Source organism: Ctenopharyngodon idella, chromosome 7 (genome assembly GCF_019924925.1).
Source record: "Ctenopharyngodon idella isolate HZGC_01 chromosome 7, HZGC01, whole genome shotgun sequence".
Classification (NCBI taxonomy): Eukaryota; Metazoa; Chordata; class Actinopteri; order Cypriniformes; family Xenocyprididae; genus Ctenopharyngodon; species Ctenopharyngodon idella.
The window spans coordinates 14,627,777-14,652,459 of record NC_067226.1 but is presented as its reverse complement, the minus strand read 5'-3'; the positions used below and the strand labels follow the sequence as shown (position 1 = coordinate 14,652,459).

Genomic DNA, 24,683 nt, shown 5'->3' with positions numbered 1-24,683 from the left:
TAAATAATATAAAATATATTACAATGAAAGTGTAAGGGTCAGATACTGTACATTTGTACAATGTAAGTCTATTGTAACTTTAAGTCCATTGTAAGTGCATTTTTTTTTTTAAATGTGAGGTATAAAATATGCTTTTTTTTTTTAACAGCAGTGTAGTTATGGCTTTGTAGTGATGCTATAAAGAGATGTTTTATTGGAAGTGATGTGACTGATGGCAGTTGGTGGCGTACAAATCCCTGCAAGTCAAGTCTACTGGTGATACTAGTGGAGCCCCTCTGCACTCCGCAGACTGCTGCGGTCTCTCTCTCTCTGTAATGAAGCAGCAGTCAGTAATCTATGAACAGCTCAATAGGACTGAAAGTGATAAGAAATGCTCTTTATTAATGTCTCCGTTACCAATTAGTCAAATGATCTTTATTCATAATATGGCTCCAAGAGCCCTGTGGTGAATCAAACAGTCAGTATTTACCTCTTATGACAAATCTGTCTTCTTCTGCAACTTCAGAATAAATTAAAGACTGAAACAACCAGTCACAAAAAATGAAGAAATAAGGACAAAGGCTCTTGCAACTTTCAGCACAATCATGCTGTATCTGCAGAAAAGCACAAATTAGTCCTTAATACATTAAACCTATAAGGCATTGTACTGTGGTATCAGATGGGAATATCGCGGCTTTGATATATACCACATCTATGTATGATTACCATATTTATATTCATCAGTATTTACTAGCACTCCAACTTCAAATAATACTATAGTAACATGGTATAGTCCATACAGTATGGTATAGTATAGTTATGAGGGTGGATAAGCAATTTTAATAATGGGATGGCATCTTTTGAACATTTGGTGCTTTCACAAATTCAACGCAGTCATACATTGACAGGCTTAGACTCTAACAGTATCTAGGTTAAGACTGACTGTGGTGTAAGCTGCTCCTGCGTGCTGAGGAAATTTCATATCTGATGTAAAGAGCACTTGAAAAAACTCCCTGGCAGCTAAGTGATGTTTTCACAGAGTCTGGAGCTGCTGGAATTGAGATGGGATCACTAATGGCAAAACTCCACAGCTTTTGAGTGTATCACAAAGGTGTAAAAGTACAGACTAATGAAATGCAGTATATTGCATTTGAGGCAACAGTAATAGCAATACAGAATTCACATATCATGTTATTAGAACGCTTTCTGATTCTGCAGAGAGTAGCAGCTACACACCACAACACAACATTCTGCACAACACCAGCATCGCTCATATGGCAGTAAATTTAATGTTCTATTTTGACAACCTCAAATAAGCCATTTTCCTAGATCCATTTGTAACGGTGTGTTGCTGTATCAAGGAAGCGCACGACGAAGGAGTAGTCAAATGAAACAGTCTTTTAATAATCAAGAAGAACACGCAGGAGAATTAGAGTAACAACCACTTGGCACAAACAATAATCGGACAAATGAAACTTATATACTCAGAGAGCGTAATCAAAAGTGAAACAAAACAGGTGCGTGAAATCAGGAACTACGGAAACTAATTAACAAACTGAAACTAAGGGGCTGTTTACACGACACCGTTTTCAACTAAAAACTGAATTTTTTTAATGCGTTTTGGCTGTTCATTTACACAACAATGGCATTTTGGTGGCCTGAAAATGCAAACTTTTGAAAACGGGTTTCAAAGTGTACGTTTTTGAAAACGCTACTGTTGTCATCTCTGTGTAAACTGCAAAAATGTGAATCTGTGAAAATGGTGACGTCATGCACATGCGTATTACGTGTTTAGTCTATCAACCTTATTTTTCAGCGTTTTCTGTAAACGTGTGAGACTTATGATTTATTAGCCACTATAGGGAAATAATAAGACGAATATCAAAGTGCAGTAAACTGTAAAAAAAAAGGCATGCACGTTTGGCGCGTGAGCCCTGTAAAAGAATGTGTATGCACAGGCGCAGGCGCGTAAGTAGTCTTTTTAGTAATTTTCGCAAATCCGTGTGAACGGGGATAGTTTTAATAACGCTGTCATCTGTACAAAGGAAAAACTTTTCCGTTTTTTAGTACATCGTTGTCGTGTAAACGTACCCTAACTAGGAACTAAGGAGAACGGGAACAGAGCAAACAGGGTGAAAATTAAACTAAAACATAACATACATGCTACACCATTCTTATGATAAATTATTGCAAACTTATTTTAGCTGTAATGATTCTGTTCTATTCTCAATGCAAATTTGAAGTAACTAAAGATTCTATTATAATCGGACAGCCTGAAATAATCCCCTTTTCCTTAAAACCATTTATGTGATAAATCAATGCAAACCTAATGGACTGTCTCTTAGAGATATGATGTGGACAAAAGAGATCAGGCAGATCCACATTCCCACTGCAGTTTGTTCTGCCAAAAGGCAAAAACATTAACCGATGTGAACTGCTGCTCTTTAGGATGTCTAATGTTCCTTTAAGGATCAAAATTTGAAGAAGTCTCTTTGTTGATGCAGTGAGATAGTTTTCAGTGTTAAACCCTGCAGCTGGTAAGTTTGGGATCTTCTCTCATTTTAGGTTTGCATATTTCAGTTTATAAAGCAAGCTAAGAAATGGAGAGACAAAAATTATTCTAAAGTCATGACACCATACTGAAAATCAAAATCTTATTTAAAACAAGAAATAAACATAGCAAATATACAATAAGCAAGCAGTTATAAATAAACAATTAGATATAAAATTCTGATAAATGTTTAATGAAATTGTAAAATTTAAGCATTGGCCTCAGATTTTTGGACCCCACTGTATTTACAAAAAAACTCTCTCCCAAGTAGAACAGAAAAAGTGCTTACTTTTTCAACTCCATTCCAAATCTTATAATAGAGTGAGGGGCTCCCTATGCAACAGTGCAAGGTTGGCCACAATCACCTTAAAGAAATTGAAAAGGTTGGGGATTGGACTTTGAAGAAGGTGGGAGTGTAATTGTGAACAAAGGCTTGCTGTGAATTTGATACACATCACCCCTCTCTAGAAGGACCACAAATATATTAGATCTAGTCGGCAATCCTTATGACAAGAAGAAGAAAAAAAATCAATTTATATTAAAGCGAGGCAGGTGAAAGCCTCAGGAGTCTTGTGCTTGTCAGTGGTGCTGTATGTGATGTAATTCCCATAAAGATGCAGTGTGTGGAGTGAAAGGAGATAAGGAGGCTGATTACTAATACCTGTAGAGCTGCTCCAAAGGAAAGTCTGTGCAGAGCGGTTTCAGAAACAGAATGGGACTGTGTTTTTAAGCCTCTGATAAAACACACAGTCACTAGAGTAATATGAAAGAAAATGAAACAAAGCTAACATTGACACTTTTTGTAATTCATTTCACAGGCTCCCTATCTAATAATCATCAAACATCAACAAAGCACAATAAAAAAACTTAAGGTTTAGATGACCTTCTGTGTCAAAAATTCAGTATTATCAATATTTTACTTTATTAAAATGGACTGACTCGTTCTTGAACTGACAGGTCCTGATTCGGGTATTGATCTTGTTGGGGTCTGGTATTGGTTTGGGTCTTAAGACCTGTTCACACCAACACAAATGTTCGGCATAAAAATTCAGCCCGTTTTTCACGTCATTTGTCTGTTACGAAAATCTTACTGTGAATAAAAGACTTATGGGTTTTGGGTAATTAATGACAGAATTTTCATTTTTGGGTGAACTATCCTGAACATGTTCTACAACCACATAATCGCTTCTAACAACCACTGAAAAAAGACGAACTACTACATTCCTTACAGTTAAACAAGGCAGACACAACCAAACAGAGGCAAGCTTCTGGACTTTCCCCATAAAGCCTTTGTGTTTTCAGATTTCACAGCCTAATACAGCATAATTTTGTTTATTTTGTCTAGTTGGCTGCTAAACAATGCTTGATCAACATTACTTATTAGGAGATGACATGGAAAGGTATATTCCAAGATATTTTTCCAGTGAAATACACTCCAAACGTTACAGCGTCAGAATGACACTGGATTTGGATTCTTGTACTATAAAGTCTGGAGTTATAATAAGTGAGTGAGTGACACATAAGTGATATCTTGCCACATTCATCACGTCTGCCGGCTGTCGGTGATAAACATACAACACATCTGTCACCACTCCACAGACATTTGAGAAACGACTTTCAGCTCCAGCAACAAATATGTTTCCGCACGGCCGTCAGCACAGAATCCCTCCGTTGCCTGCCCAAAAGTACAGCCCTTCTTTTGCTCTCTCTCTTTAATATTTTCAACCCATCATCGCTCTCTCCTGCACTGTGAAGTGTTTTGTTTGTGTCTCTCACCATGAAGATGGACAATTGAGGTGCTTCAGAGTGATATGTTCATGTGTCTGAGTATGCAAGTGTAGTGATGGCCACTGGAAATGTTTCATGAATATTTTCAGGATTTTGCTTATGCTTACATACACATACATACGTACACACACACACACACACACACACACACTTACATGTATAAAGACTAATTTCAACCAGGAAGGGCAACCTCAACAAGTACAGGGTGAATTAGTTCCCCCTCAAACGTAAGATGTGTGCATGTGTGTAAATGTGCACCTACTTGCATACACGCCTATGTGGATTTCTATTATGAATTTAAGTAACATAGTAAGTGTGCATGTGCCAGGGTTGTGCTGCATTCAGAACAGAGAATAGAGAATGTCTTTTAAATTCCGGTTCCTGAATTTCAGTTGAGGTAGCCAATAGGATGCAGAATTGCAATTCAAATTTGAAGGTAAGTGGAAATGAAATTAATTAAAATTCAAAGAAAGAACAAACAAACAAATGATGGATAGATCCATTTACCAGACGCTTTTATCTAAAGTGACTAGATACACATTTTGTCAGTCCTTGGCATTGCTAGTGCTGTGCTCTACAGTTTCAGCTACAGACGGACAGACAGACAGACTGACATTCTTGGACATCTGTGTATGTCACATGGCCACTGATATCTCTTCACCGTTTGTGGTATGTTTATTTGTGGTGTGTTCTAGAAATCCCTCAGGGTGTTTATGAAGTGACTCAGCCCAGAGAAAAAGACGTGCAGACAGGAGATTCCATGTGGAACGAGTTGCGTCCAATCCCCATAGTCCTCAACTCAAACCCCAAACAATCACTTCCTAAAAAACGCACCGCAGTAACATCCTGTGTTTTCATATTAAAAGACAGTTGTTGAGCACAGCCAACAAAAACAATGGGACTGAAATGGAATACATTTGTCTTAAAGCATTAAATTAAATATGAATCAGAGAAATATAGCGTCTTCAAAGCTAAGTAACTGCAAAAAGGTCTCTTTCCCTGAGCTTGTGTATGTGAGCGAGGGAAGCATTTCAAAAGCTGTTCTCGGTGTTTAAAAGGCAAAAAGATGAGGCTGCTTCCTGCACCTTGGCTGCTCTGCTGAACAATCGTTTCTAAATTTAAACTGAGCTCCATCTGTGCTTTGTTGAAACAGGGTACATCCATCAATCAGGAAAAAAGGCCTGTCTAATCTCTGAGCAAGGACATGGTTCAGAATGAAGATCTGCTTTCATATTGGGGACAAAGTATGGGAGATGTTAGGAGGACAAGTGTAGACTGAGAACAACTTATGCATAAACACAAACTGGCAATCATATTCAATCATGTAGTGCATGAGTACTTACATAAATAATGCAGAGAGATGCTCAAAGACAGGCCGTAATACATAAACAAACATAAACTGACACTTCATATGGCTACATCCAATCCACAAACACACAGTTCTGCACATGCACACATCACGCAAACAAACAGCAGTCACTGGCAACGTGCCCTTTAGCCAGTGTAGCCTTTGATGCAAAAGCGAAGAGACAAGCACATTACGCATTACTGTGCAATATGCAGTGCCCTCCTTCAAAGCAGCAGGGCTCCTCCCAGTATCCCATGCAGCGGTGCAACACTCATGAATAAAACAGCCGCCTGCCCCTCACCGCCTCTGATTAAACCAACTTGCGCTCCCAAGCCAACACCAGTCAAATTACAGCTACATCTCAACTAGGGCTGAGGTTATTCGGGATGATTTTGCTGGCAATACAATTAAGCAACATCATGAATATTGAAATATTGAATGCGTTTTTCTTTTGGCCTTTAATTTTCCTAAAGAACATGTCATTAGACTAGTTTTATGATATGAGAGTATGTTACTTTGAGATGTCAAATGCCTCGCTTTGAAAGTGGATGAGAGTAGGTGACTGCAGTCAGGTTGAGGAATGAAAGAAAAGCTGTTGGGACTGACAATTCGCAGATCTCGTAGCAGGCAGGTAGAGCATTCATTTTTTTTTAGGGGTTCAAGCACGTAGTGACCCCTATTGACCCTGATTGGCCAATAGGTGGCGCTACAGCAATCAAAAACGTGAAACTGCTCATAACTCCTAGTCATAGACTCAAGTGCCTTGTATCATTGGAATTTTTGGCGAACAAAACAACAAAACCTATCTCTCTGATTTTATTTCCGTCTGGAAAAATTTTTGCTGCCATTTTGAATTTTGTCCAAAATCTACTTTTGCGAACTAGTCTTAGGATTTTCGCCCGATCAGAACCAAACCAGTGCAGAAATGTTCACTGGAGACTGAATATCAAAAGTTATCAAAAAAAAAAGTTTCGATTCACGGTCGCTAAGGGGTGCCAAAACATTCTATGTGGGCGGAGCCACTTGTACTAAAATGGCTATAACTCTTGAACAGAATGAGAACTCAGTACACATATGTATGAGCTCAATCTTTGGACACTTGGTGGTACTATAACATGAGAAAAAACCTGAAAACAGCTATAACTACGCAACCGTTGAAAAATTAGCATACAGCGTCTTGGTCCAAGGAGTCATGATTGTCTATGAGGACACTGACCTCAAAAAACATGGCCGCCATCTGCCAATGAAGTTTGAGCACCTATTAGACAAGTTTAACGTATGCCGATCGGAAAGAAACTCGGTGGACATGTCTGACTCATGGTTCTAGAGGTCTGTAAGAATTTTAAAAGAAATCAGTCACTAGGTGGTGCCAACAAGTTTTACGCCACGTCACGCCACACACAATATTCATATCATTTGATAGACCTCCTCATACTAAACAACTTTGCCTCAAGAACCACTGCTGTCAATCAAATCGTTCATTAAACATTTGCAATAATGTAAAAAACGTACTTTTGTGAACTAGTCCTATGTTTTTCACCCGATCGGAACAAAACCAGTGCAGTACAATTCTCTGGACTCTCCAGATCAATAATTATCAAAAAAAAGTTGAACTTTACCCTTTGGATAGCTATAACAGGGTCATTTAGAAAATGGGCATGGCAAAATATACACAAAAGCCTATAAATCATAAACGAAAATTCAAAACTTCACGAAATTAGGTAAGCATATGCAGCATATGACTCTAAAGAAGCATGCAAACTTTTATGAGGATCGGACCATAGATGGCACTATAACTGTTAAAAAGCTTTAAAAACCATATACTTCTGGTAAAATGCCTGTATTGGCTGTAAATGGTCTTTTCCTTCTATGATTTAAATGGTCACATACTTGCTAAATAAAACAAAATACTTTTTTTACGCACTGGCTTAAAGGCCTTAAAACACTTGAAACCATGATAATTGCTGCTCACAGCTATATATGTGTATATATATATATATATGTATATATATATATATATATATATATATATATATATATATATATATATATGTATATATATATATATATATGTATATATATATATATGTATATATATATATATATATATATATATATATATATATATTTTTTTTTTTTTTTTGCTTGTTTTTTGCTGATTAAATGAATGCAATCACAAGACTGCTGCTTTTAATGAATAAGTGGGTATAATGAACATGTAATCCAGTGAACCTACTATATAATTACCCCAAACACCCTTCAAGTTTTTTTTTTTTAATCCATTTTTAGACATAATTTTGGAAAAATTAATTAATATGATTAAATATGACGTTTTTGGCTAATGCTATAAAAAAACTAAAGTAAATCCATGCAATATTTATTTTAAAAAATTCACGCAGTGAATCAGTTCCAACTATTTATTTTCAATGAAGAATGACTTCAAGAATGATTTCATTTGAATCATCTAGGGCCAGATTTACAAACAGCTCTAAAAACAACTGTCAGGATTTACTAAAGACACGAAATGAAAAATTTGCAAAGAAAATGTGTGAACGCAGTTATTTTTGCAGTTGACCTTAATGCATATGCATTTGTAGGAGTTTCCCTTTTAACGTCTTAAAAACTTGTGTCTGTGTTCTTTAATTGTGCATTGTCAGCAAGGGGGCCCACAGCAACAACCTGCACCGGGGCCCCGGATACCCCAGCTACAGCCCTGGATCACCTGCAGAACTTTTATGGGATTGTCGGCTCACGCTAATTTGTCCTGTTTAGGCAAATCTGGCCCCAAATGTCCTTGCATCATTTTTCATATCTTAAAATGTTTTAGTGAAAAAATATCCACATAAGAGTGGGTGCAGCCATTTTTAACTTGAATGCACCTGGCTTTACAAAAACAGTCAGTTATGTCGTTTGATGTTGCAGACTGGTATTAGTTGTCATAATCATAAACGCTAATTTTTGTTTGTTTACTGCACTTTGTTATTATTCTAGTTATTTACATAGTGGCTAATGAATCAGAAGTCTTGCACATTTACAAGAAATAGCTTACTTCTGTGTCAAAAAATAAGCTGGATATTTAGGTAAACACTGCTACTTTTATTACTATTAAACTGCTGTTTATTTTGTGGCTATATTGAAAGTCTTTGGGATGTGCTGGAGTAGTCTTTACAGAGTGCTTGACTTTTGCATTGTCAATACAAGGTCTTGACCAAAAATTGATGCACTTCTTGATGGAAATAAATTTTGTGATATTTCCTTCAAGAGGTGCATACATTTTTGGTCAAGATCTTGATCTATTGACATTTGCAAGGATCTACTGATCTACTGGATCTACTTGATCTACTGACATTTGGTCAAGAACTTGATCTACTCACATTTGCAAGAGTTGAGCACTCTGTAAAGTCTACTCCAGCACATCCCAAAGACTTTAAATGAATTTAAGGTGCCAATTCATGTGTGAAAATGATTCGTCATGCTCCCTCCCAACCATTCTTTCACAATTTGAGCCTGATGAATTTTGACATGGTCATCCTGGAATTTGGCCATGTATGTCTTCCTACATGGTTGTTTAAGAAATGAAAAGCTACACACTCCATTAATTAGGGTTAGAAGAACTGTTGCCAAACACATAACATGCTTGAAAATAATCACTGCAATAATGATCCAATCATAGACTCTTAAGCATTTGCCTATTTAAATCAAAACAGCGACTTTTTTTGACTGGGCAGTGTATAATAAATACTATGTAAACAAGACACATGCTTGCATACATGCTAATGAAGCTCGCTCAGCACAAATCTCAGCCTCTTTGTTAGCTTTCACTACATGCTTGAGTCACCATTCTCACCACAATAGAAGTGTCAGATCTACGTTTGACAGGAAGCAACCTTTCTGATAGCTCCCTGCTTCCTCACATATTTATATGAAGTCTGCATTCAGTAGCTAGAACTATATTATGTATAAAGACTATGATAAACACCCCTTCATTGAAACAAGACTGCTGACAAGCAGCTTCCCAACAGCTACAGACATCACATGAGATCACAAATCTAACAGACATGGAGCAAAACCAGTGAAACATTTACAGAAGAGGACTGACACCACAGATTCACATTAAAAACAGAAAATTATAAATCTTCATTTATTAATGATAATTCATACACTACTGTTCAAAAGTTTGGTTGGTAAGAACTTTTTTAATGTTTTTGAAAAAGTTATGCTCACCAAGGCTGCATTTATTTGATCAAAAATACAGTAAAAACAATAATATTGTGAATTATTATTCACAGTTTTCCATTTTAATAAATTGTCATTTATCCCTGTGATGTTTAAGCTGAATTTTCAGCAGCCATTCCTCCAGTCTTCAGTGTCACATGATCCTTCAGAAATCATTCTAATCTGATTTGCTGCCTTTTTTTCAGGACTCTTTGGTGGATAGAAAGTTCAACAGAACAGTATTTATTTGAAATAGAAATCAATATAAATGTCTTTACTGTCATTTTGTTGAATTTAATTCATCCTAGCTGAATAAAAGTAAAAGTTTATTCAGAGAAAAAAAAACAAAAAAAACATCTTACTGATGCCATACTTTTGAACGGTAGTGTATACTTAATATAGTCATCTCCAGGTTTACCAGCAGGGTTATGTGTTAATAAAGTTTTAATTTTGTGATTTTTACTAAAAAAGGGTACATTTATTAATACGTTATTATTAATAATTTTAATTTTCATGTGCATTTTCTAACTCCTATTTTGCTTTTTGTCAGGCCTCTGAACACTGAGCAAAACTGGAATGAGCAGATGATGTTTTAAAAAGCGATACTGCAGACTGTTTATAGAGACAGATGAGGAAGCTCTGTTCTAGCTATGAAACAGCAGGTGTCCGTAGGTCTCTCTTATCAAAAACAGTGTGATCTGTCTCAGCACTAACAGATCTGCTAGGAATGGATCTGCAAAACAAGTCAGCTGTAGGGGATTGATACGGAGATGTGAGGGCTTCTGCTAAAGCCTGAAACGAATTATGCATGAGGCTATGAGAGAGATTAAATACACAGGCAATTCACATGTGTGTTTACAGGATAGTTTTTGGTGTTTGCGTAGATGGCTGAAAAGAAACGGGATGCAGCTCACCTGATTGGAGTATCGCATGCTGACGTTCCTCTGATCCTGTCGTGGCACATAGCGATGGATGGGGTCGATGTCCTTTGGGCTGATCAAACCATCCACTGAATGGCAAACAGAACAGGAACCAATTACTGTTTTTCAGTTCACATGAGCTTTAGACCAAATCTCTGCATTTTTAACTTTGATTTGACAAAAAAAGCCCTTTGCATTGATTACTAATATCTCTGCTGGTCTTGATTTTACTGCAGCACATACATGTGAATCATTGCCTACAATATAAATCGCTCTGGGTGTGCAGCATGGTACAAATATGGCTGAAAATACAACATTTTGTGAGGAAAATCATGTTAATAATTAATAGGGATAGTTATTAGACTTAGAATTTGTTATTTGCTGAAAATCAAAGTTGACATGGCACAATCAGTCAAGAGCTGCAGTGGAGGAGAAGATTAATGAATAATGACTTCCATTTTCTGTCAGTTCCTCACAAAAATGGCTTCAGAAGAGTTGAAAAATAGTGCACAAGTCACATGGAACGCTATTGTGTAGCTTTCTTGTCTTTTTTGAAAGCACCAGTCCCCACTTTCACTATATGGAAAAAGTGTAGCATAAAAAAAAAGCTCCACAGAAGAAAGAATATCATACCGGAGTGAAAGGACATGAATGTGAATAAATAATGCTAACAATTTTTCATAAAATTGATTCATAAAACACATTTGTTGACCTCTATTAAAGGGTTAGTTCAACCAAAAATGAATATTCTGTCATTAATTACTCACCCTCATGTCGTTCCACACTTGTAAGACTTTTGTTCATCTTCAGAACACAAATTAAGATATTTTTGATGAAATCCGAGAGGTATATGACTCGTCATAGACAGAAATATATAACCAACACTTTCAAGGTCCAGAAAGGTACTAAAGACATCATTAAAACAGTCGACGTGACTAAAGTGGTTCAACCTTAATTTTATGAAGCAACAAGAATACTTTTTGTGCACAAAAACAAAACAAAAATAATGACTTTATTCAACAATATCTTCTCTTCCCTGTCATTATCCTTACGGGTGTGGAACAACATGAGGGTGAGTATTAATGACAGAATTTTCATTTTTGGGTGAACTAACCCTTTAATATGGTCTCATTATTTAGTTTGGTTTATAAACCATTTTGTCAACTATTGTTAAGACGGATCCCAGTGGTTTCGACTCTCTTTCCTTTTGAGGAATATGAGCAAATGGCATAAAGTCACTGCATGAATAAATAAAAGAATATCTTTGTAAACTCTTTTAGTGTGAGTCTGTGTTGTGTGAAGCAGCCCTGACCCCTGGGCTCTGGATGGATCTGAAACTCACCCAGCAGCTTAGCGATGTTATAGAGGGCCTGTCCCCAGAGGAACAGCATCCCATCACGCCCAGAGTTGCTGGGGAAGCGCTTCTGGCTGCCATGTTTCTTCTGTTCAGCCTCTACAAAGTCTGCTGGCACATAGTAATACTTGGGAATAACGGCGTGCCCTGCGGAGAATCAAATTAGACAAAATTCAGAGAGAGAGATTCTTCAAACTTTCATTAAAGAATCCTAAAAAAAAAAAAGTAGCACAGTTTCCACAAAAATATTAAGCAGTGGAACTATTTTCAACATTGATTCTAATAAGAAACGTTTCTTGAGCAGCAAATCAGCATATTACAGTAGAATGATTTCTGAAGACACTGAAGACTGGAGTAATGGCTGTTAAAAATTCAGCTTTGCATCACAGAAATAAATTACATTTTAAAATATATTAGCATAGAAAACAGTTATTTTAAACCCCAAACTTTTGAATGGTAATGTATTGTAACAGGCATGGAACTTTGGAACTATTTTTGTTTGCTAGAGAAGAAATAAATGAATTAACTGGCCAATTTGCATTGAATATAAAACACTTGATATTCAGTACAACTTGCTTGTGTAATTTTGCTTAGAAATTTAACTAACATTACTGCAGTTCATATTTAGATGTCAGTGCTGTTATTTAGATATTGCCAATGATTATTTACTTTTTAAATATGAAAAAATGATGAAAAGATAAATCCCTGCAAAAAAAAAAAAAGCAGCAAAAAAGGCTGTCAGCACAATCCAGCCTAGCCGTAAATTCACCTTTTCTCTGTCAAGCATGATTTAGTCGAGTAAGCCAAGCTCTCATCTATATTGGTGAGGCCCGTTGTAAGTAAATGAAAAGAGCTGAACTAGTTATTAAGTTGCTTATTGTGGTTATACTTCTGAAGAGCGGTGGTCTGAAGACAGCATGAGAGCTGCTTTTTGTCTGCCTGTGGGGAATCGACGGTGTTCTGGTCTGTTTAAATAATGAGCATCTCCACTGTTGTGCACTTGACTGAGACACGTCTGAGGAAATCACGCAGTGAGGGAGAGATGAATACGAAAGGACCACTCTAATAAAGAGTAATGGGAAAATAACAGTCATTGGCAGCGGCTGGAGGACAGTGGCAGGCAAGCAGAGTCCATCACAACGTGACAAGCTTTGGCATTTTGTGTGTGTGTGTGTGTGTGTGTGTGTGTGTGTGTGTGTGTGTGTCCAGAAGTTACCCTCAGAGGACTGGAAGATGACAGCATCTAGCAGTTCCTGGTACTCTTTGACTTGAGCAGGATTTTCCCTAAACACACCTGAACAAAAGGTCAACAAAAGGGAAATTACAAAACACTATATCCCCATCCTCCAGGAAATGCTACTTAGTGACGGGAAGTTTATACAGGTGGCTCTGATTTCAGCAAGCTTGACATTCACATACAACGCTGCAAAAATGTTTGCAAATTTTAGAGAAAAAAAGAGTGTAAAAATGCTACAGTAAAAACCTGTTAATTGGTTAACCGCAAGTAATAGTTTAACATCGCATTACACATAATTGTAATGTAAAATACTGTCCAATTTGTGGCTTTTGCAAGGAAAAACCATGAATTACCTTTAGGGATGTAACGATATCAAAATCTCAGGGTACAATAATACCTCAGTATAAAGTCCAAGGTACAATATTTATTGCGATATTTAAAAAAAGACAAATGAAGACTTGGAAAAAAGTGCCATAAGTGTTAAACAATTATTGAACATTACAATGATGTACAAATTAACCATGTCATATCCTGTCCTCTTTTCTTTATCTTCTAATCATAACTGTTGCTTAGAGGTATAGTATGAGAAGGATCAAATGACCTAAAACTTCCTTTAATGTAGGCTATATGAGTTGCACGAGGGCTTTTCAGTGCATTCATTGCTATAATATTCATGAGGTGAGACGTCTCTATTAAAGGATAGAGACTCCTCTTTGCACTTCGCCCACCCATCACACCAGAACCGTTTTCGGAACCGGTCTGAAAAAAACACACTTTTTGCCCAGAAGACCTATCGTTTCATACAGTCATGTGACTACGATAATATTGAGACAATTTTGCTATCGCGATACCACGAAATTGATAATACCGTTACATCCCTAATTACCATATTTGTGGTGGAAAACAGTAAAATGACATTTCCATCATTATATTTTCATATAAATAGTTTCTTATTTCTGTAGTCAGTAATGTACATTATGGTGTTTTGTGTTAGACTTTCTCTTAAATTAATGTTTATTGCATTTTTTTTGTGTCAAGTGTGCTTCCCTAATGAGGTTTTGTCTTTGTGTGAATAACCCAGTATGTCATTTATACATGAGTATTGGCCATGTTTTAAGGACACTAGGCTACTTACAAAGAACTGTGATTCATCATGTGGCTTTCTGTGGTACCATCTGTATTATTATGGTGATTATCAGTACAAAAGCTAATTTTGTTACTTGACTGGTTGCAGTGTTACATCACTTAATGACATTTACAGTTTTAAATAGCAAAACAAACAGGCACCAATATGCAATATCTTACAATGCAGCTACCATTTTTTTACTTTTATTTAAATAAATAAAAATGTATTTTTACAGTGAAACACAAACTATGCTATTATACGCCCATTATATTTATTATTATTATATTATATTATATTATATTATATTATATTATATTATATTATATTATATTATAGAGCCTACAATTTATTAACCATGAATCTTACCGTCAATCATCATATAGATGAAAAAAATGGGAAACTCGCACTCAATCCCATCAAAGAGCTGAAAAACATCACAGGGCAGAGAATAAGACACTGTATACATGAGGAGTCATTACTTAAACAAATCATGTAATTATTCAAGAATATGATTACTGTTCAAACCTGTTATTGTTTACTGTACAACGTAAATAGTATGTATGTGAATTCCTCAATCTGCCTGTGTGCAATATGCAATAAAGTTGTAAAAATTAAATGAGCAAAACAACAAACAAACAAACAAACAAACAAAACACATAATAAATTTGGAGTGCCTCATAAGCCATAATTTGAATGACTTTGACTGCAATATGTTACCTGCAGCAAAATGCACATACATACAGTAATATAGAAGGCCTTCAAATCACTAAAAGGAAATGCCAGACAACCTCTGTTTTCCAGTTACGACAGTTCAGGAAAACAGAAAACAATTATGTTGAAGTAAAGTATAGCAGTCAAGCAGAAACTCCATTAAAAAGCCATAGTGCCCCATCTCTTTTTCCCAAGAGCAGAGCCATGAATCACTTGGGTTTGAAATTAAAATCAACTCAGATGTAGAGATGGTTTGTGAGTGTGAAAAAGCAATGATTATTTTAAATTATGTGACTGCAGCTTGTTTTATCACATTCATTTAGAAGTATAAGTCAACATTTAAGTGCCTACAGATGCTCTGTAAAAAAGAGAAAGCCTTTCCTCCTAAACAGGAATTTGAAATTAGGGCTGCATGTGCACATGTGTGGGCAGACTGAGTTTACTAAGGGAGTAATCCATCAAAAACATTCGTATCAATATCTAACCAAATAAATAGGGATTAACACAAACAATTTTGTGTGGGCATATTTGTGCCTGTGGAGCATTCTGATGTTGTTTTATTCCGCTCAATCATACCACATTTAGCAACCCATTTTACAGGCTGCAATTAAAACTTATGAAGCTTATAAACTGATGCATTCACAATATTCTCACTATTCATGACATGAAACGTTCGTAATACAATTCCGTGATCCTCTTTTCATTGCTGCCAATTATATGACAACCTCAATTCAAATGATCTGTCTTTAGAAAAAGAAATCTTGTGAGCTGCTTAAGAGGTACAAAATCTAAAGCACACTTTGATGGCTGGCAGGGAACGAAATGTCCCTCAACCTTTCCCAAATGTAATTAAGACTTCTCTATCTCCGCTAGCAATCTCCAAGACAATCGCCGTGGCATTAGGAGATAAGAGTGAGAGATTAGGATGTAATGAAATAAAGGCTGTTAATTGGACTGGTCTCGCATCATTGGCATATCCCACATAAGCTGTTTCAGGAAAAAAATGGGGTTACTTATATAGCCAACTTCTAAAACTGAGAGGAAATAACTCAATTAATCTACTCTCTAACTAACATTTAGAGTTAAAAATCATTTAATTCAAAAGACTTGATTTTTCAAGACTATAATTGGTTTCTTAACACTAGTTGCGCAAACAGGCTTACATTAAACCCTGAAAGCTAAAAATAAAATTCACTTTTTGTTTCTTTTTTTCTCAGTATCAATTACTATAACCAACCAGAGAGAGAGAGAGAGCAGTCAGAGAGTGAGATGGGGGCTCTATGAGGCAGACATATTAAATAAATGTCTCCTGGGTGGGAAAGAGCAGACATTAAGGCCTACTCACAGTAAACAGAAGAAGTCTCATGGGTCTTTGGCTTCACTTACCACAATTACTTAGTGAGACTATATCATTCACCAGAGGACATTCAGTCACTATGAAACATTCAGGCTTGAAATCCTCTGCCATCATAACTTAGTTATGGGTTTAACAGAATGGAAACTCCAACCAGGCAGAAGAGTTTGTATTTGTCTGAGCATGACAGGCTGATAACAAAGATATCAAGAACAGAATTCATAATACAATGATTTAAAGGCTTAGTTCGCCCAAAAATGAAAATAATGTAATTTATTACTCACCCTCATGTCGTTCTACACCCGTAAGACCTTCGTTAATCTTCGGAACACAAATTAAGATATTTTTGATGAAATCCGATGGCTCAGTGAGGCCTCCACTGCCAGCAATGACATTTCCTCTCTCAAGATCCATTAATGTACTAAAAACATATTTAAATCAGTTCATGTGAGTACAGTGGTTCAATATTAATATTATAAAGCGACGAGAATATTTTTGGTGCGCCAAAAAAACAAAATAACGACTTATTTAGTGATGGCCGATTTCAAAACACTGCTTCAGGAAGCTTCGGAGCGTTATGAATCAGCGTGTCGAATCATGATTCGGATCGCATGTCAAACCGCCAAACTGCTGAAATCACGTGACTTTGGCGCTCCGAACCGCTGATTCGACACACTGATTCATAACGCTCCGAAGCTTCCTGAAGCAGTATTTTGAAATCGGCCATCACTATATAAGTGGTTATTTTGTTTTTTTTGGCACACCAAAAATATTCTCGTCGCTTTATAATATTAATATTGAACCATTGTACTCACATGAACTGATTTAAATATGTTTTTAGTACCTTTATGGATCTTGAGAGAGGAAATGTCATTGCTCCCTATGCAGGCCTCACTGAGCCATCGGATTTCAACAAAAATATCTCAATTTGCGTTCCGAAGATTAACGAAGGTCTTACGGGTGTGGAACGGCATGAGGGTGAGTAATAAATGACAGAATTTTCATTTTTGGGTGGACTAACCCTTTAATGCATCTTAAAACATAATAAAACCATAAAATGGCATTCCATTCCCCTGTAAGAAAAGGACTATCACACTAACAAAACCACTGTGTTGGGAACATGGGATACCAGTACTGTTTTAAAAAATAAATAAATAAATAAATAAATAAAATAAAATAAAATTCAAACCAGCCTATATGAGGCCTGTCTGTTGGCTGGTTTTTGAGAGGTTTTGAGCACTTCTCTGATGGCCAGGCTATGAGACAATCAGCTGAGACCAGCAAACCATCTTGCTTAAGCAGTTTTTTCTTCCAGAAGTGAGAAGATGGTAATACCATGGTACTGAATGATTAGCATAATCATATCCACCTTATTCCTGGCGAGCCTACTGCGTTTTGAATTATGGGTGGCACTTCTGGTTTGGGGAACTTCCATTCAAAAAGATCATAAGGTTACCCTACAAATAAAGCTTATCCATCAGTTTGACTGAATAAGCGGTCAATTTTCCTTATTATTTTCAGACATCATGAGAATAACGTAATGCTTGGTACTTTAACATGACATGTTATAGAGCTCTTTTCAGTCGCTGTATTCTTTCTTCATGATTATTTTCTTTTTTACCTTTGCATTCCTCTGTAATATAAAAAAGGACAACATATACTGCACATTTGTGGTCTGTTATTTAATTTAAATTTATGATATATCCCATTAATAATTAACCAGAATGCACGAAGAATCTCTTGTTTTTCTCCTCAAATCCTCATGTCTCTTTCCAGGTTTGTTTTCAAAGCTAAATACAATTTATTATCTGTCAAAACGACAGAAATCACTTTGAAATTAGAAGTTAATGAACATTTTTGATTAAGGCAACATAATACAGATATTTTTCTATAGTGAATGGTAACCTGTCCATTATTGCTGTGGAAAGAATCACGGTTTTGGGGTTATTCATGGTCTGTTGAATGTACCTTGTTGATGCTTTTACACTTTTAAATGTCCCTTTAATGTTCAATGGTTGAAGGGTAAGTAGAATAATGTCATCTCATTGTACCCAGTTTAAAAAAAAACAAACAAAAAAAACATATTATTGTGTTTATAGACCAAGCCTTTCACTGAACTTAATGGAAGTTACACCCATAATTTGCGCATAGCGTCATGGGGCGTAGGAATAAGATGGATACTATCACATATATTACTTCTACTGTTCTACTCAAAAGTACACCAACATTTAAAAGTGTGGGGCCGGTAATATTTTATTACCATGGCACTTTCTTGTTGGGGTGGATGAAGTAATCAGATAAATGTACTGTATTGATGGAGCATTTGGCCTGACTAAGAGCCCTTTTCTTCTTTTACTTCTCATTTCCCTCTACTTGTGGGAGGTCAGCTCTGGCAGCTGATGTGATGATTGCTGCGGGTTAAATTTCCCCCTTTCAGATTCAGACGCAGCATGTTCCCAGGCTAATTCTGGAGTTAATATCCTCATGGTTCAACCTAATCAAATGGGATTTACCCACAGCCCTCACATTCTCCTGAGAGATGGATAAATAAGCAAATCTGAACCAGATTAAAAGATGCGTATAAAAATGCCTGAGTGCCATTTATTAGATCTGTCGCTAACCTTTATAGCAAAATCTCTGTTTCTCAAATAAAAGGGCTAAACCTGAGGCTAGTCATAACTCATGCCAAATATGAGGAAAAAGTCTCTTTTCATTTTCCCTTTCCTTCCATTTCTTTTTCATTTCAGCTGATATGCTAACCACACTCACCTTCATCTCAGCAGGTTTGTAGTGCCTGCGGTTCTTGTCTTCATTGGTCGTTCTGTAGCCGTCCCGTAAGAAGCGCTTGAAGCCGTACTTGCCCTTCAGCTTGCGGACAATCTTGTCCAGAGTCTGGGAATATAAAGCATCATCATCCACGGCGAACGCCGGGTAGCTGATGCAGGGCAGGAGGGCCGAATCGGTGTTCTAGATGACAAGAGCACTTGCATTAGAAAGAGACATTGAGCGACTCTATTGAATTTGCCTTCCATCAGGAAATATCGAGGGAACCCAGGGTTAAGTGACCACTCTCTTCCTGAGAATGGGCTATTTTTCTACATTAGCCTCTGCAGTTTTAATAACACATTAGTCAGACTCATGAGGAGGCTTTAATACATGTGATACATAAGCCAATTCTCTTCAAGCTACAAAATCAAACAACTTTTCTGCATAATGCACTGCCTTAATTTGGCTTGATTATGCTAATTTACCTGTTATTTGGCAGGGATCACTTTGTTCTGCATTTAAATTAGCACAGAGAAGAATGTGAAATATGCAATGCTAATGGACATAGCGAAGAGCGGGAAGGACAATCTTTGAGTTGATGGATACAGCTTTCACTACAGATGCTATTATAGGGGTCATATCACAAGAAATTACATTTTTCTTGACAATTTGAAATAAAAGAGTGTGATATACAATGAAAACTTTCAGTATAAAGGAAACATTTATCAAAACTAAGTTATAAAAATACTTTGATTTCTTATGTCAGAAAATCAAATGCATTAACGGACATCTCACTCCATCAAAACACCCTCTCCTTCAACCCTCCCGGCTGCAGAAGATCACCACAGTCTCCAGATCCTATCCATCTGCAGAATCATATCCACCTTCCTTAATGTCTGATCAATACTTTAGCACATTCCAGCTAGGCAAAGAGCTTTTTTAAACCATTTAGTGCTGTGCTAAGCTAGTATGCTAAATTGTTAGTTTGCTAATTGGAGGCATACTGACAGCAAAAAGAAACAGAAATGTTTACATTTATTTAAATTTTTTTTTATTTATTTTTTTTTTAAATGTACGTACTTTTTTAACACTATAGTTAACCCTGCTGTCAGGGTGTTTCTAATACAGCAGCTATGGGAGTGATGGTAAAGTTGACATCTTTCTCTCTTCTGACTGCCGTTATCTTTTTGAAAGTTGTGAAAACACTGTTGTTGAGTTTTTCTTTTTCTCTCATTCACCACCATAGAATTTAACCCAACTATGATGCCTTCTGCTTCTGAGAAACCCAGAAATGTGAAAAGGGTCTATTCACATGCAAAGAGGGTTTTACACTGATGTTTTACAGGCACAGTAGTACAATTCTAAGGTGGAGAATGGTTATGAAAAACTAAATTATAAATGTTTTTCTTGCAAGAAACCTAGACTAACAGTACAGTACAGTATAAGTGGACCTCAGGAAAGAAAAATAAAATGCTTTAAAAAAAAAAAAAAAAAAGTATGATATGAAGCCTTCAATATTGGATCAGCAGTTTGTATATGCACAGTAGGCAAAATAACTCACATGGGAACGAGACTCCCTCGGCAAGAGAGAGCACAGAGTCTGTCTGTTCCTATTATGAGCATCCAGATCCACAAAAATGACTGACCAGGAGCATCCCTGCAGGGCAGAGGCAAACAAACATCACAAATCAAACATTGTAACAGCCATCTTGTGTTTGTTACAGGTAATAGTAGGGCTACAAATACTACAGGCACAAATATAATTTCGCTTCATATTGGAAATGTAAAGGTCAATGTCAGTCCTGCAAAGGGTATCCTAAAATCAAACCAGCCCTCCTTTCCACAAAACCACATAATCATGCTTCTCATATGCAGCATTTACCAAAAAAATCATTCATTTTCAGAGATTACTTTGGGCTCGAGGCGTGTCACACAGCAACAGTTCCACATCATTGCCTGAGAAACCCTGAAACCACCAACTTCACTATCCCCAAATGAGATTCACAATCTAAACTCAGCTCGAAGGCATACTCTACACCAGCCTAAACAGTGAGTGCCACACTTTTAATAATACACACACACCCCTCACAAATTTACAAAGCATCAAGAAACCTTGTTTCACACACGGTTTGTGTAACAAACAATTGCATTAGCTTTATGCTTTATGATTTAAAAAATTTTTTTTTTTAGGTTTTTTGTACTTTTTCTAAGTTACCTTAGTGAGTGGCAGCTTCATATTCATCAAGGGCCATCCAATAAAAACAAACCATTGCTCCTCTGTTTTCTCTGCATTCCTCTCTCACCTCCATTTAAACTGAGAGCACTTTTTCAATTTCGCTTCTTCTGCATGCCTAGACCAATTATAGAACAAGCACCATTTTGTGGCACATTTAGCTCATCTAGAGAAGCTCACAAAGAACCGAAATGCTTATATGAGCTTCTGAACCAACAATTTACATGCTGAGGGGAATTGTAATGTAAATGACTGTGAAGAGTGTTAGAATGGGAGGCGTGCCAGTGATATGTAGACTCCAGCAGAATATGCCATCATCTGCTGAGTGAGATAAGAGCCGACTTTAGCTAACCGTGAACATTTAACACTAGACAATGTAAATCTAAGTGTGGATGTAAGTTTATATATAAATATAACATTTTACTGCACAAAACTATCATAGCAATTTCAGGGATCAATGCTAAGAACTTTTTCTACTGGCCAGTGGTTCAAATTTTTACTTGCCCTGCCAAAATGTTTACTGATTAATTAGAAATTAGACTATTCTCGATTCAAATTTTTATACCACACCAATTTGTCTGTTCAAGTGCAAGCAGATGTGAAAGAGAACTTAATTCAGTATTTGAGCGCTGTCTGAGGCTTTCTGGGAGTGCTACGAATGTGTGTGCTCACAAAACTTCTCAAACAGTGCATTAGAACTGAATTTAGCTGTCTTTTGCATCTTCTTGCTCTTTAATAGTGGCAAGGCTTAAAAATATGTGCAAATGATAAACTTTTGTGATAATGCAGCACTGGCCCAATCGAGTCTGTGAACTGTCCTGAGGGTCGTTCATGCTGGCCCGGGTTATCGGGCCCTGAATTTTCATGATTCTTTTTTTTTTTTTTTGGGTACTTTTTTTGAAGTGTGCAAATTTTTGTTGTGTGGACTTTCAATGGATGGCCAAAAATAATGAGAGAATAATAAAAAATATGTTCATTTGTGTTCCAAAGATGAACGAAAGTCTGCATGGGTTTGGAAAAACATGAGGGCGATTAATTGATGACTGAATTTTCATTTTTAATATGAAATATATATATATATATATATATATATATATATATATATATAATGTCACCTCACTAAATGATTAGTTGGTAGTTGGATGACTAGTTCACCATGCAGCCCATCCCTAAATCTAACCAAGATAATTTGTACAATGGTTTCAAAATGATGCTGCTTTAATCAAAAATCTAAAAACTGAGCAATATGTAGCTGAACATATGGTGTCAAAGATCTACCTGCTTTTATCCTGCACTGACAGCTCCTGTTCCAAAGAAACACATGAAAGCACTAGCTCTGCCGTCCACGCTGAGAGTTAGTTGAGGAAATGGAGCGTGAGAACCATCATTAATAACATAACCCATGTGATGACACAGCACGCCTTCCATCCAACTGAGAGACACATGGCAAAGCCAGCCATTTGAGTCCTCCATTAATTCAAAACAACACTGTCTACAGCAGTCACTTCCATAAAGTCATTTCATACACCACACAATGTTTCCTGCTAATGACAGAACACAGAGAGCCACATTAAGGAGAACGAGGTAAACTTGGCGAAAGGACAAAACACAACATAGTGTCCAAACAACTACACAATATTTCTACACCATAGGTCTGGTCTGTCCTTCTGTTAAACAACTGAGAAACAATCAAGGTTACCAATGACTTAATAATCCAATCAGAAGGCCCTTCATCTGTACATGAATTGGGGTGATGGGGGGGGGAGTCTTTTTCCAAAATGGATGCGCTTTGAGGATGTTATCACTTTTCCGGTCCATTACCAAATATAATGGATGTGGCCCACTGCCATCTTGATTTTCCCTCAACACCAAAACAAATTAATCCCACTAATGACCACTCCAAAAAGGAAAGAGAACCAAAATCAGATAAAGGGAAGAAGTATTTGCCATCCATCAAAGTTGGAAATCTGACAAAACAAATAGCTCAAACATAATCTAACCCAATAATCTTGATCACTTCGTTTCGATTCTCCCTTTGCCTTGGACACATTTATGCAAGGAATTAGATCCCTATGCAGGAGCAGACATGTTTTTTTTTATCATAAAGATAAAAAGAGCTGTTAGTACATTGTATGCTTCAGCTGTTTTTAACTACTAAAATCCTTTTATGGACATTAAAAGTTCCTCAAAAAGCATTCATTATTCCGTTATTAAAGAGGCAGTTCATCAAAAAATGAAAATTCTGTCATCCTGTAGACTTTATTATCGTTTCTGTACTGTAGTTCGACAGCCACTGGTTACCACACCATTTTGCTGAAAAAGACCAATTTATTGTCATGTTCCACAGAAGAAAGACTATCATACAGGTTTCAAATGACATTAGGGGGAGTACATGATGACAGAATTTAGATTTTTGTGTGAACTATCCCATTAAGCAGCCAAAAGATGTCAGCAGTACCTGATTTCCAAACAGGTTGAATCCATTGATGGCTTCCAGAGCTGCTTTGGCTAGTCCCACTGAGCTAGAAGAGAAATGATCAGATTCACAGATTAACATTGAGCACCTTTTTTTTTTTTTTTTTTTTTTTTAATACAAATTAATATTGCACTTGCTATATGGGAACTTTTTTTTACGAGCAGAGAACTAAGCTCTCATTAAATACAGTTCTGTTCCAGGTGCTGATATCCAAAGCCGTTTTCATCCACGAAAGACTTCTTTGAGGTTAAACAAAGCTAATAATTTCTGTCATTTTTGCTTCTTCAGCCACTCACTCTTGTGAAGTATACGATTAGAGTACACGATTAGAGTTAGGTGCTGAACAATAATAAAAAAAAAAAAAAAGTGCCCAATTGCTCTGTGAGGAAAAATCAATAGTGAAAATGCAGAAAACGAGCAAACTGAAAGGCACTGAGGGTAATTCTAAATTGAAAAGACTATGGTAGAATCCAGCTCTGCCCAGTGCATTCCTTCTCAACCAAACCGTCAGCTACGATCACAATCAAGCTACATAAGGTTGAGGCACTATTGATTTTCTGCTTGGACAGAAAGCAAATGGGCTCAGCCCCAGATATATTGGTAAAATCTGACAATGATCCTGATA

The 24,683-nt window shown here is 36.6% G+C and overlaps 1 protein-coding gene across 4 annotated transcripts in view; it reads right to left on the bottom strand.

The window, feature by feature from the left end:
• Window positions 1-24,683, bottom strand: part of phkb (phosphorylase kinase, beta) — an 80,517-nt gene that overhangs the window by 24,775 nt on the left and 31,059 nt on the right. For all 4 annotated transcript variants that reach the window (XM_051898480.1, XM_051898479.1, XM_051898477.1 and 1 more), the window contains 7 exons: window positions 24,041-24,104; window positions 20,911-21,006; window positions 19,353-19,550; window positions 14,885-14,942; window positions 13,372-13,449; window positions 12,144-12,302; window positions 10,796-10,890 (listed from right to left, as the gene is read on the bottom strand). In XM_051898480.1, coding sequence (XP_051754440.1) covers window positions 10,796-10,890; window positions 12,144-12,302; window positions 13,372-13,449; window positions 14,885-14,942; window positions 19,353-19,550; window positions 20,911-21,006; window positions 24,041-24,104 — 748 coding nt within the window. The remainder of the gene's footprint in view (window positions 1-10,795; window positions 10,891-12,143; window positions 12,303-13,371; window positions 13,450-14,884; window positions 14,943-19,352; window positions 19,551-20,910; window positions 21,007-24,040; window positions 24,105-24,683) is intronic.